The sequence below is a fragment of the Drosophila gunungcola genome, unplaced genomic scaffold (assembly GCF_025200985.1).
Source record: "Drosophila gunungcola strain Sukarami unplaced genomic scaffold, Dgunungcola_SK_2 000010F, whole genome shotgun sequence".
In the NCBI taxonomy this organism is placed as follows: Eukaryota; Metazoa; Arthropoda; class Insecta; order Diptera; family Drosophilidae; genus Drosophila; species Drosophila gunungcola.
This window is the reverse complement of record NW_026453198.1, coordinates 1,410,871-1,431,771: the sequence shown is the minus strand read 5'-3', so window position 1 is coordinate 1,431,771 and position 20,901 is coordinate 1,410,871. Positions and strand designations below refer to the sequence as shown.

The 20,901-nt window shown below is 38.3% G+C and overlaps 1 protein-coding gene and 1 long non-coding RNA gene across 3 annotated transcripts in view; one reads left to right on the top strand and one right to left on the bottom strand.

Moving 5' to 3' along the window:
* Positions 1-489: 489 nt before the first annotated feature.
* Positions 490-20,901, bottom strand: part of LOC128263677 (troponin C) — a 73,495-nt gene continuing 53,083 nt past the window's right edge. Inside the window, exon 6 of the mRNA XM_052998765.1 lies at positions 490-639. Coding sequence (XP_052854725.1) covers positions 635-639 — 5 coding nt within the window. The 3' untranslated portion in view covers positions 490-634. The remainder of the gene's footprint in view (positions 640-20,901) is intronic.
* The window catches only part of LOC128263681 (uncharacterized), a 59,587-nt gene continuing 58,101 nt past the window's right edge, over positions 19,416-20,901 (top strand). For both annotated transcript variants that reach the window (XR_008268477.1, XR_008268476.1), the window contains exon 1: positions 19,416-19,646. This is a non-coding gene — a long non-coding RNA (uncharacterized LOC128263681). The remainder of the gene's footprint in view (positions 19,647-20,901) is intronic.

Below are 20,901 nucleotides of genomic sequence, written 5' to 3'. Positions count from 1 at the left end.
AGGTAAACCGATCAAAAGAGGAAATAAATTTCTGTCTCGAACCCTGGCCACGGCGAGCTATACCGCCTCCCAAAACAGGGTCGTTACACGTTTTAAACTTAACTTATACTGCGTAGACATAACATGTTAAATCCCATATCTTACTTATAGCTTCCGAAGTCTCGACGACTCGGTGTTCATGCGGACAGACAGAAAGGCATGGCTAGATCGCCTCGGATTTTGATCCTGATTAAGAATGTACTCACTTTATAGGGTCGGAGACTGTTACAAATTTTCAGCGAATACGATATACCCTTTTACTCTACGAGTAACGGGTGAAAAAATCAAGCCGTTGATTGTTGATTCGGATTACTGCAGTAAAATTGATATTGTCGAAATGTATATTTTTACATTTCGATGATATCAAACTGATACGGTATGTATCACGCATAAAATGATACGGAATGTGGATCAGGAAATATCATTAAATCTGATTACATTCCAGTTCAATCACGGTTACATAATGCAATTTAATCAAATGTTTAAAACAGCTACAGAATTAATATAAATTTGATAGAAATGAGGATAGCCCATATTTATCGTTGTGTCCATTGTGCATCATTTAAGCATACGTCCCATCAGTTCACGTAGAAGATTATCCTAAAAAAAACAAATAAAAAATTAATATAAAATAATACTACAAAAGTATACATTAAAAAAGTCATGTCAGCGTATAACATTTTGTTTGAACTTGTATAAAACATTTACATGGTTACAAATTTGAGAAGAAATGAGAATATCAAAAATTTTGTTTTAAAGCTTTAGAAAGTACAATTAAATATCCTTATACTCCTTAAACGAAATTAAAGATTCTAGTTTTGCCTTCGCAGACCATGTCTATTTCAAGATTTGGCGACGCATTCAAAATGCGAAACTTTAAATGTCACTCTACGACATGACAAGGGCCAGTTAACAGGCGATCACTTTGTCTACCGACACACACTAAATCGAACCATTATAAAGCTGTTAGGATAAATATTAATTGTTAGCCGGCTCGAGGTCAGGATGTTAAAAAAAACACAAAATTATTTCAATTTTGGTAATTTTGTCAATATATTTCGGTTGCTCTTCGGCAACCGTCTTCAGGACAAATTTAATTTACACGTCTGCGTCCGGTGACGTGGAGTTGTTAAGGATAAATCTTATTTTTTGGAAATAATTTGAAAAATGTTTGTAGTTTTCTTAAGAGTTATGGCCAATAAATTGTGGACTACAGACAAATAATAAATAATTTATTGAATTTTGGTCGTTATGCAAAAAAAATGGTTAAAAAATTAACATTTTTAAACTTTTCTATGCAAGCAATAAAAGGAAAAGTAAGAGTTATGGGCAACAAATTGTGAAAAATAAAAAAAATAATTATAAATTTATTGAATTTTGGCCGTTATGTGCTAAAAAAAAAGTGGTTCAGAAATTGACATTTTCAGATTTTTGAGGCACCAGACAAATTATATTAAAAAAAATTTTCACAGAAATTTCTAAAAGACATTCCCTTAAAATGTGAGGCAACTTTACAAGACAAGTAATTCAGAAGCTTATTTTTCGGTTACCACTTTCATCGCTACTTTAAAAGCTCCAACTCAAAACCCAAAAATGTTACCTGTTAAATGTTGCCCTATCTTATGTTACTAAAAGCTTTTATCAACACTTATTTACATAAAAATTTCAATGATTAAACACGAATTTTTAACTTTCGTAGTATCAATCGTTTTTTGACTATTATTTCTGATTTATTTCTGAATAAAATTACAATAAGTTTATTCTTATAATTCAACTAGCTTACAAAATTAAATCGATAATTCACTTCAGAAACGTGTAATTGGTTCTTTAGTGGTGCAGTTGGAATTCAGGAGTACAAAAATGACACTCATTTGTTTTAAGCAACAACATTTCTTTTTATGGTATTGCCATTTTGCACATGTTGCAAGAAAACCATGATAAGTGAGAGAACTTAATTCAGCAGAACGAGCTGATTTACGAACTGGATTGAATTATGGAATAATTTTAAAGTTTAATACGCAGCCAACGATTAAATAATTTTTTTATTGGGTACCGCGGCTTTGAATATTGGGATAATCAATGGCAAAAAGTTTCTTTAAGTCGATTTAAAAATGACGGAAAAAAAAGTTTTTTTAGCTATTTAATGGTAAGATTTTCTTAAGCTTTCAATAATAATAATAATTACTCATATAATAATATTGTAGTGAAGAAAAATAAATTAATTTACGTAATTCAACAAACAAGAAGAAATAAATCTGGATTGCTAAACTACATCAAAGATTACCACTACTAATTGCTTGATAACGTATATTTTAATTTTATTTTTATGTGCCCTTGCCATAATGTATAAACATTATAGTTAAATGAATTTGCTACGTGAATTTGTCTTTAATATGGAAACCTAAAACTACATTTTACTGAACTCAGCCGATGATTTCACGGTCGATAAAGCTTGAAAATTAGAGTGCAGGTTATGCCTTACCATACATGCGATGCAATGATGGTTTGCGATGCTTTTAAGAAGAGTAGTGGCTATCGCTAATACTGCGATGAGTGCTATAAAACGGAAAATATTCTGCTTTAAGCGCTTGAATCACTAGCCCTATGCATTCTGAGCCCCATTCACCCATGCGCAAAAAAACCGTGGGCTCCCTGCGACTCGCTACCCACACCGCAGCTTCCGATTCTAGGCGCCGGTCCAATAAACAGATTCGGTACCCGGAGGTGCTGGTCGCGTTGTGGTGCCGCCAGGGACGTCTAATTTATCCGCTTTGTCCGATAGAAATAATTTACCCCCGATACTGGTAGTGCAAATATTAGTTCTGTAGTATAAAAAAATGCGCTTACATGTGTTTGGGTGGGGCTCCAGAGCATGGTCCGCCTCATTTCCGCAGAAGTGTAGTGCGCCTGCCGGTCATTTGACCAATGGTACATTACCCCTGTATTGGTACGAATTCCGTTCTTGTTGAGATGTCCTTTTTGCACTAAAATCCGGCCAGATCGCTTTGGAGATAACACAGCCGTCCGCGATCCGCCAGTGGCTTTGTGACATCTCTCTTACCTTGCCTATGGGGCGTAGAGTGCGTGCTGAAGACGTTGACACCTGTTAAGCTTTTCTCGTCCGGCACACTCATCTGCTCGTTAATTGCCTTATAGGTCACAGTGTCTTTTGAACCTATCGTTATCAAATTTAGTTGGGTTTGAAGTGCCGCTTGGGGATTGGATCTGAGTGATCCAGTTATACCCACTCAAGCTGCCCCCTTTTCCTTTCGGGGGTTTGCCAAGAGGTTTTGGTGCTTCCCTGGAGAGTCCGAGCTCTGTGCCCCCCAAGCTTGGAGGATTGAAATGAGGTGTCTTGTTCTTCCCCAACACCGTCTGCGTGCGTCCAGTTTGTTGTGAGATATAGGTAGGATTACATCGATTCATTAGTTGTGGAAAGAAACTACTACAACCTAGTCATCCGCATAGGCCTTAGCTCTACATGCCGTATACCTTGGGATTATCAGAGATGAGTCGATTCTGGATATCGAGTTCTTTACCGTTTCGATTTTGACATTGTTGAAGGCTCCCTCAACTTTTTAGGCTCTGGGGCATTCTCAATTCGCTCTACCACCTCGTGCAGTGGGGTGTTAGGAAGGCGTGCTGTACGCTGCTAAAATTGATGGGCCTTTAATCCTTTGGTGAGCAGTTGATTATCTTCCCAGTCTTGTGGTATATATACTTTATAATCTTTTGGGAATATATCCCAGAAGAACACATTCCTTAAAAATCATGGACAACCAGAAACCGAGTTGCTGACTTGTAGGGCTTGACCGACTTTACAGTTCATAAGTCAAATAATCCCCATATAAAATGTAGGTTGAAAAGTTTTAATGGTTAAAACTTCACAGTCAAACAGCAATTTTTAAAATTTATAAAATACACATTTTATATGCAAAAAGTTTATTGGGTCGATTTTACCCATAACACGGCATTAAGGCTATTAAAACCTAGGCCCATTGTTTTAACGCTGAAAATAGAGCATCTAAGAATTAAATACCAGACCCCATTAAAAAAAAACTATTTAAAAGGTTTTTAAACAACAAAAAAAGTAAGGAAAGCAATGCTTACAAGTAAACGAAAGTTCTCAACGAATTTGTCTCAAAAATATTTTCTTATAATTTTTTGTTTTTTTTTCTGTGTTAATAAATTAGGTTTCTCCAAAATCGAAGAAGTTAAACAAAAACGGAAATTGAAAGAGCCCAGAAATTTCGGTTTATATTCTCGATGATCATTTATATCGAAAAATCATCTTATAGCAAAAAGTTTTATTTACAAGCATTTTTTATTACGGAAGATACTTCTAGAATAAGTACCGTTTGGAGGAACTGACTTCTTTTTTTTTTTAATTGCTTTGCTATTTATTTATTGAATCTTTTCCTTTCGGATACAAACAATAAGTGTATCAAATCTTATGGTAATAACCTAAATAACAGTCGTATGACTGAGTTATGGGGCCCTGAGAATGATTGATGTTTCTTCTCCAGGTTAGTTGTCTGTCTAGGTGAACGATTTGGGACTCTGCGTATTATTCAAAGATGTTTGCCTGTTCAGAGTAAACGCAATGTGTTTTCATTTTTGTTCATTTATTTTAATACGCCAGTCAGATAGCCACCTCTCTTCTACGATGAGGTGATTGGCTAGTTGTGATGTTGCTCAGTTTGGGCACCTAGAGCGACTTAAGATTGCAGTGTCGTCAGCGAACGTTGATGTTGTTAGCTGCTCATTTGTAGGAATATCCGCTTGCGCGACTCCAGCTTCGATAATGTAGTCGTCTGATGTTGTTGTGTTGCACCTTACAGGGAAGACTCTGTTGTAAAGATACGACTCAAGTTGCTTATGAGTTTATGTAGGCAAGTTTGTTTTGATTTTATACATGAGACCATTGAGCCAGACTCGATCGAAAGCTTGAGATACATCGAGGAATATTGCGCTGGAATTGCGAAAGTTTTTCGATGTACCGTAGTTGTGCGTTTTCAGCGTCTTTCTTCAGGGCTCGGCTAATAACGAGTCGTGATCCCCAGTGCGTAAGTTTAGTATTATAGTCTCCTGCAGCAATGAAGCGATCACCAATTAAGTTGTAAAAATCTATGAATTGTCTTTAAAAGATGGTAAAGCGAGGCGGGCAGTATACGGCGGCTATAGAAAGATTTCCGTAACCTGGCTGCACTATGATAGACGTTTCCTGCAAGTAGTTTGTTGCAAACCTTTTGTGAAAATTGTGCTTGATGCGTTTCCTAACTAGGATGCCGGTTCCGCCGTGGGCTTTACCATCTGGATGACCTGTGCGGTAGAAGATGGTGCCTCTTATTTGGAAGTTGTATTTGCTTGTGAGGTGGGTCTCCTGAGACCTGCTGAAGGTTTCCTAGATTAGACTGGAGTGGGTTTTTCGTTCCTGATCGAAGGGCATCGGCGTTTGAGAAGCTCTTCTGGGTATTGAGCTTACCAAATGAGGATCTTGCAGCCGTGCCGAAAAAAAATGTCCGGCGTCGTTTTTGAGTAAGTGTACTCGTTTTGAGGATTTTGATGGCGCGTGGTTGTCACTCGTCGTATGCGGTTTTTCAACTTCTTGTAGAGCTCTCAGTATCCATATATCTTCTTTTGGGAGTCTTCCTTTTTGGAAGGGCAGTTTGCGTGTGTCCATACTCCTGACAGTTTGTGCATTGCACTCTTCGGTGCAATAGGTATTGCAGGTTATAGACAGGATGCACTTCACTTTTCTTCAAGACTCTGCTATCTGGCTCCAGCTCTACCTTGAAGAGTGGTTGTGGCTTTTTGTTCTTGTTAATGATGTTACTAACGTTCTTTGCAGAAAAACCGTTTTTTTTGAGGGCATCGATAACTTCATTAGGGGTTACATCGGGCTCGATTCCTTTTAGTAGCAGGGCTTCCAAGTTGTTAGGAAGCCCTTGCTGTTTTTTAGTTGGTACGTGTAGTAGTTTTTCTTTGCTTCCTCAATGTATTTGTACACAACTCGGAAATGTTCTTCAGATTTGGTCTGAAGTTTGGTTTCAAGAATATTCCCTTTAGAAAGCGGAATAACATAAAAATTTTCGTCCACGACCAGAGCAACAAATTTGTTGACCTGGGTGTTCGAGCTTTTCTCCCTAATGTAAATTGGTGGGGGCTAAGGTTTCGGTTGGGTTTCTTGACCCAGTTCTGGTTGAATTTCAGCTAGTAGGGCAAATCTGTTGTTGTTAGTTTTTCCGGGTATTTCTTTGTCTCTTTGGACACGGTTTATTTTTGGTTTGTTACCAACCCCGGTATTCTACGGGCTTAGCAGCCGCTTAATTTGGATGTATCGATCCATGCTGGATTGTATGGCCAGACCCGATTGTTGAATATTCTTTTGGTTTTGTTTAGCTGTCAGAGTTTTTGTTGCCGTTGTATTTGGCGCTGCGGTCAACGACTTTGAAGTCGGTTTCGCGATAAGAGATGTTTCTGTCTCTGTTGTTAAATTTGCTGCCGTAACTGTTGTTGTTGCTATTTCTTTTCGTGCAATTGCAGACCTTTTACCGCTGCATATTGCTGGTGGCTATCGACCGTCAGTAGGGCCGAAATACCCTTGGTAGACGTTTTTTGCACTTCGCTATCGCGAGTTGATATATAAGTTAAAAGATTTGTTATGATTTTGATATAAAAAAAATCAAACTTTTCTTTATTGAGTTGGATTAAGAACTGATTTACTTAGGTTAAACAATGGTTTTTTATAGCTACGCGTCGATCCATTGCTGCCGCCGTCTCTGCCGCTGTTGGTGATTCTGCTGACGTTCTTTCGTATTATTGGTTGCTGCTCTCGGTCGCCGTTGCCGTTGACCAAACTTAATTGTATTGGCCAGTGCATTTTAATCATTGTTTTTATTGTATGCACTTAGTTGAGTTCGATCAACTTTGGAAATTGGCTATTCTGCATTCCCACCATCGCTGACAAAAAGGTGCAACTCAGCGCACGTGGCTAAGTTCGTTTGAGCTTTATTGAGAGCATTGCTTTGCTGTTAGTTGTGCAATAAATGCTCTCTTCTTCGGTTTGGGAAATTGTATTATTGAGGGCATTGCTTTGCTGTTTGTTGTGCAATCGATGCTTACTCTTTGCTTCTGTCTGGGAAATTGTATTATTTTGGGTGTTAACTTATATAAGAAGTACACATCTCTCCGGATCGCTGAGCTTCGACGCTCTTTATTTGGTTCGTCGCTCATTAAGCTTTTTTTTAGCGTGGGACTACAGTAAAATAATTATGCACTTGTTTTAATCCTATTTTTATTTTTTTTTTTAATTAAATAACTATGTATTTAGTTCTGTTTTAGCGTCTTTTCGCTTTTACCGGAGCTCGCGAGAAACACGTCCAATAGTTGCCAGCAATTAATTTGCCAAAATTTATTAGATATTATTGGGTTTTTCGAGAATTTATATAGTTAAACGGCTGTAAAACAACTGCTATACCATTAAAAAAAAAAAAAATTCCAAGAGTTTTTGTTTGTCGCGCTCTTGCAGACAAATGACTTATCCAATCCAATTTTTCAGTATGACAATGTTAAAGATTAAACTATTGGTAGTAAAATTTTGTAAAATGCACCAAGATCCGTAGGCCACAACTCGAGGTATAAAATAAAACTTGAAAAGACAGCTGACAAAAACTTTAAAAAATCTTTAAAAAAACTGTCCCAAAAAAAAAAATTTTGTATTATACACGAAATCCAGAAGTCGTACTCTACCAGAAATTTGTATTTTTATCTTGGGGGTATTTCGGCTGTAAACTAGTTTAATTATAGTTGAGAACGTATTGCGAAAATTGCCTCTCTCGCAAAACGTGTATTCCTTTTACACTTTGTAGCTGCCAAAATCTCCATCCGACTGCAACAATCAAGTTTTCGTCTTTATAGGAAATGTACTGGCTACGATCTATCGTAGGTATTCGCTATTATATGGACTTTTTACGAAATTGCACTTATTTGAAGGAAAAATCGCTATTTTACCCATGTTTTTTATTACAGTAATTGTTATAGAAAAACATAACATTTTGAGTTTTGTATAGATCCAAGAGGATCGTATTGTTAGTATTTGCATAAAAAAATCTTTGGAATTTGTAGGAGAAATGTGGTGTACCGTTTTAAAAACCGAGTTTCGAGAAAAGCGCGTTTAAAATTTCTATATACGGTAATAAGTTTTCGAAGTAATGCTACTGTTTAATTCCATTAATCCGCAATTCCGAGCCCATAAACCTGATGTAGTATTCTCCGTAACCTCAGGACTATAAAGAAGCATTTTAGCTAATAAAAAAAATCGGTTTTTAAAAAATTCCTAGGTAGTGTTAACACTTAAACAATAAAAAGAGGGGCTTTAGGCACAGTGAAGTGCTACCAAGTTATTTCAGAAAATTATTCAAGGTCTTAGCTGCTGTCAAAAACGTATTCGATAAAAGTTGTTTAATTTCCCTCGCCAATTCTGAAAATTATTTTATTAAATATTTGTTTTTAAAGTCTAGTAATCTCACAAAAAAAAGAACAGGCTTCCCTTAGTGGCGGTGCAATTAAGCCAAGCAAAGTGTCGGTTCTGCAAATCAGACCAGTATTCTATTCAATCATGTCCGATGTACTCTGCAATCTCAGCTCCTTTGACTCAATTGTTTTCATACAGGACATTCAGTTTCATCCTGCAAGTCGGGAAAAAGGTAGGTCTGCTCAAGCCTTACCACACGTGGTTGCATATTAATGCAAGCCAAAATCCACAACACACTTTGCCCCCTCAGTAGCCATGTGATACTCTTACCACGGCCAAAAACTTTCTCCAGTGACCAGGTTATTTTAGCAACTGCAGTAGTATGATTCAAAAATTGCTATGGGTCCTACCACTGGGCTAGAGCACTGTTAAATTGGGAATCTTAGGTAAATTTTATTACTGATAACTATCGAAAACTCTTAGAGAGCGAAAAATAGTTTTTCGAAATTTAAAAGTAATTGGATCACATTTTGAAAGCTTCGATCTAACTACAGAATTTGGTATTTTGCTATAATTCTCATCAATGTTGAAATGGCTGATCCACTCTTCTTTAAGCCTCAATGGATTGACTAATTATAGGAATATGAATCGTTCTCCGATCTCATTCATGATAGACTGTCAAAATGTGCTGAGGGATTACCTTACCTGACCCTTAAATTCTTGGACGTTGATGTACTATGGTCAGGACAAACAGGTAGCCCTTACGACACCAACCAATGCTTATTATGCGAGGAGCTCGTGATATGCACAGGGGGTCTGCGCAGTATCTGAGCGCACAGCCTGGAACACCGTCAGAGCCCAGTAAATAGACTGGCTTTACCCATGCAAGATCAAAGAGAAGGCAGCTTTAACTTAAATTCGGACAAAAGATTAAGTTCGGCTTTAACATGGCATATGAATAAGACTCATCCGCTATTAACTCTCTTACCTCAGAACAAAAGCATTGTAAAAAATAATCCTATATGATTGGGAGCCTCTTTAGATACTGCGAAACGAAGATTCCTTTCTTTAGAGAAAAGATTGTCAGCAATACTAAGTATTCACCTTTATAAAAAAGTAACTTTCTCTTAATCAAATTTGCGAACACTGAGAAAGCCGCGTTATTTTGTGCCTTTTCAATACGTGCTAGGACGACAAAGCGCGTCCACAAAGTAGTATTTGATTTGTCAAGTAAGTGCCCCTAGCAACTATCTCGAAACGACTTTATAATGGTTGGCCCAACTACTCGTTTGTGTTGTGGTTTCGACCGCCCATTGCTCATCACAGCGAAAATAGCTAAAAAGTGCCGTCAAATCCGTCAAACCCACCAAAATTTGCAATTGATTGTCTGAAGAGAGCATTCAGCGGATATACTAAAAATATTAAAATTAAATACAGTTACTTTTTTCGGTTCAATTTTTGGCCGTTAGTTCTAACAAGCACCTCCTATCGCATCCTGCCATATGCAGGGCATTATTTTACAACTTGTATGTGGATGACAATTTGACTGATGTCAATACTCTGGAAGAGGTACACGTATTACGCACAGAAATGGTTCAGGTCTTAAAACAGTTTGGTTTCACACCCACAAAATGGTGTTGGTGATAAATCTTCACAGGATTTGTCAGTCTCGTAGGTAATCACGACGAAAGCAAAACCCTAGGCCTGATTTGGGATCCACATTATGATGAATTTAAGTATTCAATGCAATTTTTTTTTACAAAACGAATATATGAGAATTAAAAATTCAAATCTCCTATTGACTGAAGGCCAAATCAGTCCGGGACTGGAACTATATAAGCTGCACCAAGTTCTAAGGTCATGATGAAACAAGATTTCGCACCAGACAAAGTTTTTCTTTTTTGACCGACTTAGAGATTGTTTTCCATTTCTGAAGATGTGTCAACTAAATAAATACGTTCGTCGCCAATAGAGTGACACTAATTCAGGACATCAGAAGTTTAATTTTTTAATTTTAGTTAATTTTTCCTCTACTCAAAATCCAGCAGACCTAGTTTTTTGTGGATGTTTGCTAAGGGCTTCCCTCGCTAAAAACTTTAAACTATCTGAAGAGAAATTATTATTAATAAAGAAACTCAAGTAAACCATCGCTTTTATCGCGGCCAATAAGAGTCTTTATCCGATAGTAGAACTTTTTAATAAAACAACTTCCTATACCCAAATATTTTGAATTGTAACTGATATTCTTTGGCTTGAAGATAAAGATTCGTAAAAATCTGTACAAATTTCACCAAAAAAATTAAATTTTTTTCATTCTAATTATTTATTATTTTGACACTTTGTGCTGGGAGAGCAAATTGACACATTACAAAATTCTGATTTTATAACAACATCTCAAGGGCCACCGTCTTTGGTACTAATTAAGAGTGAGCGGACTTTTATTATTTTCAGGTTGGTTTTTTGGTAAATTCAGGTTTCCGATTTATTTTGTTAACTCTAAAACTTCTTCACTTAAAAATTATGTTTGAAGCGGTGCATTTAGAATTTATTAATATATAGGATTTATTATTATTTAATATCTAGGATTAAACTGCGAAAAACTTTCTGATGTGCTCTTTTAGATTTGTCAGTCGACTTGAACTTGTCAAAATGATCCATTGCGACAAGGTTATGTGATATGATCGTATGTTGATGCCACTAATAACGGAGCTCGACTGCTTGAAGCATGCTACTTCGTTTGCAGAAACATAAGGCATCACATTCAAGTTCATCACGTGTGCCGCATTTCGGTGGCCTACTAGAGTCTCTAGTCCAGGTTGCAACAACAACAACTACACTGGCTTACAAATCGAAATCGATAACTTTCTCCAGATGCACTTAGACTCTCTAAATCAGGAAATGACACCGAAAATTGTTTGTATGGTACCACTTTTACTACCGTTTTATACCTGTTTCGCCCATTTTTTTTAACTGTAGTTCTGCTTAACCGATTTCGGACATAAAAGTTTATTTCACTAGATAGTAGTAGAGATACTAGATTTGGACAAAGTTTGAAAAGAACATAAAATTAAAGTTCGAATTTAAATCTTAAAATATACACGCGAAATTAATTTTATCGCTAGTTCAGTTACACGTCGACCTTTTTAAAATCAACAGGGCATTCTCGCGAGTCTAAATCCGCAGGATTTTTCTTGGTTGCCACATGCCGCCAAGCAGCTGATAACACAACGTCTTGTATATGAGCAATTCGATTAGAGACAAATGTAGCAAGCTGAGATGGATGAATTTGTATCCAGTGAAGAACTACTTCAGAATCGAACCAAAGGACAACACTATCGACGGGAAAGGTAACGATGTTGCGAACTTCTTCCCAAAGCTTTGCCAAAAAATGCGCTGCACATAGCTTTAGTCTGGGCACCCTAGATTTTGCTGTTAGCAACTGCACCGACACCCCACTTGGCTCAACCACTCTAACGTAAAGGCAACACCCATATAAGAGCATCAGCAAACCCATGAATTTGACACACTGCTTGTTTGCGTGTTCCAACAAATCTTGGAATATCCAATTTTCCAAGAATGCATAGTCGTTTTTTACTAGGTTCCACTTCTTTTCAAAGTCTTGGGGCACAGGTCATCCCAGTTCAGACTCAAAAGCCAAGCCTCTTGCAGAAATATTTTCGATCTGGTTATTATTGGGCATAACAAACCCAAAGGATCAAAAAGTGTGGCGATAAAGGACAAGATTGATCTTTTTGTAACCACCTTTTTTATTAAAAACTATCCTCCTTTTACTTATGGCAAGACATTTTGATTTTGATGGGTTGATCCCAATTTTGCAAACACTGTTACAAACATCTATACACTCATTTATTCTGTTCAAAGAACGACTCACATACATTTGGACATCATCAGCATAAAAGTGTACATTACAATCAGATAACGAATTGGGAAGGCCATTAACATATAAGGTAAACAATAAGGGACCAAGCACACCAAGACTAACATTTTCATATGAAGACGAAACGCTAGACAGTACAACAGATTGACGACGATTTTTTAGGTACGAAGACACAAGTTTGACAGAAGTTTTAGAAAACATAAACATATTACGTAGTTTTGCACAAAGGAATTTATGGTTTACTGTATCGAAGGCCTTACTATAGTCCAGTAAAACTAGAAGTGTAACATTGTTTTCGTCGTTTTGTTCCCTTAGGTTGTCTGCAATTTTTAAATAGCTGAGGTACAGCTTCTGTTTTTCCTAAAACCAGACTGATTATTATTAAGCATTGCATTGTCGGATATAAATTTTAATAATTTGATCAGCCATGAAATTCTCAAATACCTTTGATAGGTATGGTAAAATGGAGATGGGTCTGTACTCATTATTTGGTTTGGGAATCCGAATTATTGCTGAATTATTGCCGTTTTCCAACAGTCCGGATAAGTAGATTTTGTCAGTGCAGTATTAAAGGTATACGTTATGTATTGCAGGATCTTTGGCAGAAGTATTTTTATAAATTTGGGGTTTATGTTGTCAGATCCAGTGGCGTCACTCTTAATTCTTAGTATACTTTGAAGGACATCACATTGGTTAACACACATAGACCTAAATCTAATATCACAGACATATCACAGATGCAAATTGTAACCATCATATTCAAATAAAACATCAAATACATTAAGAACAAACCAAGTTTCAGAAACACGTATAACATCGACGTGTGAGGCGTTGCTCATTTATATGACACATTAAGACCAGCTCTCTTCTTTCCGAGATCCCTTAACGTCGCATGGCTATTTGATCGATTTGGATTTGTCTTTAATTTATTGCTGTCATTATTATTATTTAATTGAAATATTAGCTGTGCTCGCAGTCTACAAATATTTATGACACAAAGACACACCATACCAAGAAACATTATAAAAATAATGCGACTGATTCGAATCCTAAATAAATATAATACAATTACTGATAATTTCTCAAAAATGGAATATAAATATAAAAGACTTTTAGGCGCGAAATTAATTATCATTTAAAGACCCAGAACTAGCAACTTCCAGAGCAGCTAATTCATCGGGGGTGCAAATCCCCATTTGAGCTAGTTCGCCCAGGCTTTGCACGCAAACCGCCTTCCCTCCCTCTCTCTCCTTGACGAAGAGAGAAAACAGCTGTTAGCCGCCCATTGAGATGGATCGCCCGATTGAAGGTTTCGTAATTTGGTTTGGTCAGCTGTTCGTTTATATATATAAACGCTGGCGAGTCTGGGCCGGTGAGCATTAAGCTCAGTTGCGTTTTATTTTCTCTTCGGTATGCCCCGATCGCACGCTGCAGTGTAGCCTTATCGTGCACGTGTTCTATTTTAATAAATATAATTTGATCCACTACTTTAAGGGTCGATTTTCGCGGTCGCATTCGAAAAATCGAACATACTTTAGGCGGCGGGGTCAGTTTGAGAGAAAAGCATAGTGCGTGAAAAAGTGCTTTCACATTTTCCCCCTGGACTTGTGGGACCCCATGCCAACGCAAGTCACAGGCGACTTCAGACTCCGCATGTGCGTTGCAAGAGGCCACCCACTTTGCCTCCAACTCTTCAACGTGCTGATCATGGCAGTTTTTGGACAGTTTCGCCTCCAGCTCATGGACCCGCTGCCTCAACATCCCCATCTCTCTCACCTCGCTCTCCAATTGAGTGACTCCCAGAGAAAGTTTGTTGCAGTCAGCTGCTATTAACTTACATTTTTCCTCCAGACTGCCGGTTATACGTACCTCGCCATCACGGATCTCCACTGCAAGGCTTTCCTTTAGCTCGGAAAATCTGAGGTCGATCGTGTGAAGCAATTGAACATCGGAGTCACGGGCTCCCTTCAGATCGGAGTGAGTTTCCTTCCTAAGTCGCTTTGCTGCTGAAGACATATTTGTGTTGGTGACGAGAGTTTTTTGGTTGAGTGTTTTGATGTGTTGAGTGTTTTGTCTCTGTGCTCTTGTGTTATGCTATGCACTGTTTCTTTAATGATTTGTTGTTGCATTTATAATTGTGGATTTATTAAAAAGCGATTTTTATAGCTTAAAACCGATTTATTCCGGGCAAAAAGAAGTTTTATGTGTTTTACTCCTTTTCTTATTTATGATGCTGCAGTAAGCAGATTTTAGTTTGTTTCAGCCGAGTTTAAGGTGTTTTTCGGTGTTTAAAGCGGAGCTTCACAAAAGTGCGTCTACTTCACATTATCATTAAGCGATACTTGCGAAATCGTCATGCAAGATGCATCAAATAACACTCTAAGCTTAGTAGATGTGCTTTGTGGACGTTCTATACATTGGTAGGGTATAAAACAAAGAGAATCTTTCGGAATTGAACCCTCGATTGCAGCCATATGTCCGAGAGCCAAATACTCTTCCATAAATTGATTAAAGATTAACTGTGAGTTCGGATTTTTAGTTAATCGTCTAACGATAAAAAAACGCTATTCTTGCCATCTCAAACGATGATCCGAGACACGTTGGGCTAGATTTAAACGGTAAGGATACTTGCAATTGACCTAAGGATTAACGAACAATCGTTTCTCTAAAGATTTTCTCACAAAGCATTTCTTCTGGGGTATATAGTTTGTCACCCGAAACATTTGGAACTTGTTCCAACTTCCAGAATCGTTAAACTAGTTTTTCAAGTGGACCAGACTCCTCAACTATGCTCGCCATAGAACACGCTTCAGTCCTTTCTGGTAGTTTTGATTTACACCGCCCTGACACCAGCCAACCCAAAACTGCGTTTTGCAAAGTCAGAGTATTTTCTTGTTCAATTTGGCTATCTTTCAAAAGATAAAAAACGCGTCTGCTCCAAGCAGCAGATCCACGTTTTGTGGCTTGTGAAAATCTGCATCAGCAAGCGATAGATTTGGAGGAATGTTAAGAGATTCAATTGAAAGTCTTTTATCTGGGTGATAAGAGAAAATAGATTTTAGAACAACGAAGTCAACAATCATTTCATATTTATTAATGCGAGAACTAATTGTTGTTTGCACAACTTGGTGCGCAGATAAGCTAGATTTTCCAATTCCCAACAAATTAATTTCTTTTCGAATCCGTTTTAACTGCAAACCTCTCGCTAACTCGTCTGTTATAAAATTGACCGGCGAACCTGTATCCAAAAGTACCCTGGCTGGCTGAATCACCTTTAATATCTACAACTGCTGTCGCCAAAACAACTGCTTGCATGATTCGACGACTATATGGCTTGCCGCGGGATCTGAATTTTGTTGTATATTTGCGTCAGCAGTATAACGATGTAACAATATATGGTGGGGCTTTGAGCATTCTCTGCAGTGAACTGCCTTGCAGGCGGATACTTAATGCCCTTTTCTCAAACAAATTATGCAAAGTGGGACCCCTTTGGCAAATTTAAATCGAGTTATGACAGAAGCAGCTGAGAATGATGGTCATTTCGTGATAAAATGATCATTAGACTTGCAGAACAAACATTTGGCTGTTCTAATTGTTTGTGATTCTGCCAGTGAAGTTTTGCCAACATGCTTGTTTCTAGTATCTTGTTGTCCTTTGCGACCTTTTGAGCGTCCACTTGTAGTCTCTTCAGCCGACAAATAAGGACTCTTATATTGCCGATACTGAATCAATTAGGAACCACAATGCGCTTGCAGATGGACTTTGGATGGACCTGTATCTCAAAAAGTCTAGATATGCCATCAAAAAATTTAAGGCACTCGTTGTCATAGACTTGCTTTAGAGCAGCAAGAGCCTTCGCATAGTTCTGATCCGTCGCCTGAAAGACTTTAACAGTACCTAGTGCTTCGCTTTCTAAGCAAAATAATAAATGATTAAATGATGGGTTACTATCAATTATGCTCGAAAATAACCCAATAAAGTTTTTGAATTCAGAATAACTACCACTAAACTTGGGCAACTGCATTCGAGGCAGGTGCCTTGTATTTGATACAGTTGTATTTAACACTGACAATGCCCTGGTTAGCACTCATAAATCTTGAAGTTCAGATGACAATTCCGGATCGACATCCTCAATTTGCAGTTATAACGAAAACGCACGATCTATATACGTATCTAAAATACTCAAACGACAATCCAACCTTACATAGTTAAACGGAATCTTTTTATTTTGCACGGCTTTAGCTATACGATTTATATCCTTTTGAACTGAATCCAATTTTCTCATAATATTTTCTGAATCAGCTCCTTCTACAATAGAAGTATTGCAGTCAGAAGCTTCACGACGATTAATCATTTTAAGAAAATTACAAAAAAAAAATGATTTAAATATTTTTAAAAGCTGTAATTGTTGAAATGTTTCACTGTAACTCTGAGCCAAATCACTCAAACCAATCGAACTCTTTTTGAGTGATCTCCAATTATAAAAAAAAAGTATTTTTAATTATTTCACAACGTTTTAATTCTGGCAAATGAACCACAGTAAGTAAGTACCGAAATAAATCACTGATACAAATCGCGCTCAGTTTATCCAAAATAAATTTTAATTATTTCACAAAGTTTTAATTCTGCAAAATGTTCCACTGTAACTCCAAATTAAATCACTGAGACAAATCGAACTCAGTTTGAGTGATCTCCTTTTAAATTAGCGCAGTGTTATCCAAAATAATTTTTAATTATTGCGCAGAGCTATTATTACATATCCACAATGTTCCACTGCCACTCCAAACCAAATCACTTCAAAAGGGCTCAATGTAGTTTTCCTGTGACACTTTATGCTGGTACTTGCGAATAAGCGGTAATATATATATATATTTTTTTTATTAAGTTTTTACCCTATTTGTTTGATGCCAACTATTTTTATAATAGGGCATTCTCACTCTCAAACCAATTTTCGCGATGAGGGCTTTTAATCCAAATTTAATTGCCCGGCGTCCAAAAATCGGCTCCAAGCAAATTTTCCAAGATGCCTCCAACGAAAATGTCCAAATGTCCAAAATGTCCACACTGGGGGCGCCAAAATGTTCGTGCAAATCACGACTGCGGATTCGGCAATTTATTTTCCAATAATAAGTCGGACAGACGAGAACAACATTTGTGGACACCTTCGGTTTTAAATTGAGAGTGCCCCATTCAAATTTATTCAAGCCCTTCTAGAGCCATTTAATGAGTTTTCAAGTTACAATAGTGGTTCTCGCGAGTGCGAGTGAGCGAAAGCTCTTTCTAATACAAGAGCGCAAGTTCGACTTCAAGAAATCTTAGGTACTAGTTGTGACATTGTTTTACAAAAAATAAATCGCCACCGAATTGACTGAACAATGCCGTTTGGCTTATATAATCATTAATAAATCTGTCGGTGTTAGAGCCGGAAAAAATGTAAGTTCTCCTTTAGTTAAGCCAAATACCTCGGATATACAGTAGGCGGGGCTGTATAAAAATTGATCAGTCCAAGATAAATGCTGTTCAAGAATTCCCACAGCCGATTTCCGCAAACAGATGCGGCGATTTTCGGGAATGACAGGATTGTAACTGCGTTTCATACAAAGAAACTACAGCATCACTGAACTTGAATGCCGACAATACGTTACATTCAATGTTTGCTATTCAAGGTAATAACGGATCACGGGACAAAAGGTCTTATCAGGCAGACTAGCGAAGTGGAGTTTGAAATTATATGCCTGTGACTTTAAAATTGATTTTGAAAAGGGTGGTTCTCGCGAGTACATTGGGTAACATTGATTCTTATAGATGAGGCAGACTTAGTTCATCAAGCACACCATTCCCGCACGGCATGTCATTGCGGAGGGCACAAATCTTAGCCAGACTAAGGGAGTTCTTCACCGCAATGACGGTGGACGTTCAGGTAACAGTTAAAAAAGTAGATATGCAGAGTCAACCAAACCACGAATAAAACAAGCAGACCGTTCATGGGTAAAGACTTAATATTGATTTAATGGGATCTTATCCACGGCAACACCATGATCTTTGTGTGCCTGGACCATTTCACTAAATTCGTCTGGTTACACCGCAACCGCAATAGCCGTGGTAAGCTTCCTCGAAAAGAACATCTTCTATCAGTGAGGAGTGCCAAAATTAATACACTTTGATAACCACATTCGTTTCGATAGCGTTGCCGAATCATTCAGCCAATATGGAATCCAACACGTTCGAGCGGGCTTTTTTTCCCCACAAGCGAATGCTTCTTTAAGCAAGGTTTAGTATGGGCACACGAATTAAAGCTAAAAGGACATTGTTCAAGCCGCGGAACGGACTTTAGGTTCTTCTCTTTCGCTCGCCCGCTCTCTCCATGTTTGCATTTTCGCGCTCTGACGGCGCCCGGAGCTTCCTGCGTTAGGGCGGGCTCTCTGAGTTAGTTTCGTTCTTGTAAGTGACTGAATAAACGCCCGGCCGGTCTGCGCAACCGTTGAAAAGTTTTTTTTTTAAGCTATTAATTTTCGGTCTGCAGTCAGCCAATCGAAAACATCGGTTCGTTTGGCTTTCTGTACGATTTATCCAAATTCCAAGTGCGATAAAGTCCAAAACGGCAATTATTAAAATATCTGCGGCATTTTCCATTTTTCGTTTTTTCATTTATCGTGCGGCAACCTAAATCCAATTTCTTTTTGTTCATATTGATACACAAACATACATAAGTTCATTTGGACTTATATCTTACATCCGAAAGTATAAGTTAACTGTGGTCAGCCAGACCAGAGTCGTTGACTATAGTCACCTTGACAACAACGCTCCGCACAAATTGCTGTCCTAGCAATGGGCCGGATGTGAGCTGTGAGCTTTGTTAGCTATAAGTTTATTCCTTAACTTGAGTCTTGTTTCGAATTCTTATGAATAAAGAGCTATGGTCAAGAACACTACTCAGGCCATCGCCTTTTTATTATTTGAAATACGCCTACTGTTACCCTCTCACCGTAATTCCAGCTGTCACCCCCTCACGTCGCAGCAGCAGCGCGAGGAGCCAGCCATCCGGCTAAAAGGAAGACAACTAATTAATTCGACAGGCATCCGGCTACGGATGTGAATATACCTAATTGGCGCTCAGCTAGTGGTATCTAACTACCCTACCGGACAGATCAATATCAACTTGAAAGTTGAAAAGTGACAGCGTCGCGGGAAAAAACGCAGCTGTCAGATATAATAACCAGTGTAAAAATAAAAGTAAGAGTTTATTCCTTTTTTTTTATTATATTCGGTGGAGGAGACTTATCCAAAACCCCCATTATTTAATAAGTAAATATTATAGTATTATCGCACACTATTTTCCCTGCTGAAAAATTTAATTAGCAAAATATAATAAATCTATTATATATAGGGCGCATTAAACATTTTTTATCGCTCCTAATTTTCTCTCTTTGTAACGGCGCATCGTTATGTACTCAACATGCATTTTATGCAGCGGTGCATACATTGTCACCCTGCAGACACCGTCGTTGTTTCTTTTTGCTCCGCTCAATGCAACGAAATACGACCCCAAAGCTTTTCGTCTTCGTCTTTTTTTGTGTAGAGCTTTTGCTTATTCGCCAATGAGTAATCCGTTTCTCGAATATAGAAACAATAGAAAAATAGGAACTCGAGCGACTCAGAGTCCGAGAGTGAGGGACAGCTCCACACCTCAACCCCAATAATCAGGCCCCCAGCCCCACCTACAGAAATGGATCCCGAGCTGTTATACAGGCCGTCGTTGGTAATGCCCTTGCAGAACAGACCGCCCAAAAGCCAGCTTAGGGAGTAAGGCAGTAAATTGAGGAATTGGCCGGGCCAGAAGCGGCAGTCAGCACCACGTCAGCTCCAGCCCAGACCCCTCAGATAAAAACATATAAAGCCATAGGATAGAAGACACCGTTCAATGTAACGAACCACTCGACGCCGTAAAGTGCTTGCCCGAATTCGCGGGAGCACAGGAGACATACATCTCCTGGCGGCAGGCGGCCGTATCGGCCTATCACATTTTTAGACGATACGATGGCAGCTCTCGCCGCTACCAAGCAGTAATAATCATCAGAAGCAAGGTTAGGGGACCCGCCGACGGGTCGGCTGTCGTCATTCGGAACAGTACTTAACGTCAATGCGATCATAAGTCGCCTCGATTTTACATATAGCGATAAACGCCCAATGCATTTCATAGAGCAGGAGATGGGCACCCTCAGCCAGGGAAATCTCTCACTGCTGCAGTATTATGAAGAGGTGGATAAAAAACTAACCCTCCTCACAAACAAGGCCACCATGTCGCACGACGCTTCGGCGGTTTAAGTCCTGTGCGAAAAATTCCGGGATGGTGCCCTTCGAGTATTCATCTCGGGATAAAAACGCAGCCTCACAGATGTCCTCTTCTCGGCGAAGCCGTAGGACATGCCAACAAAAAGCCAGGAGGATAGGGATAAAAAACAATATACAAAGGCGCAAGAGCGCAATT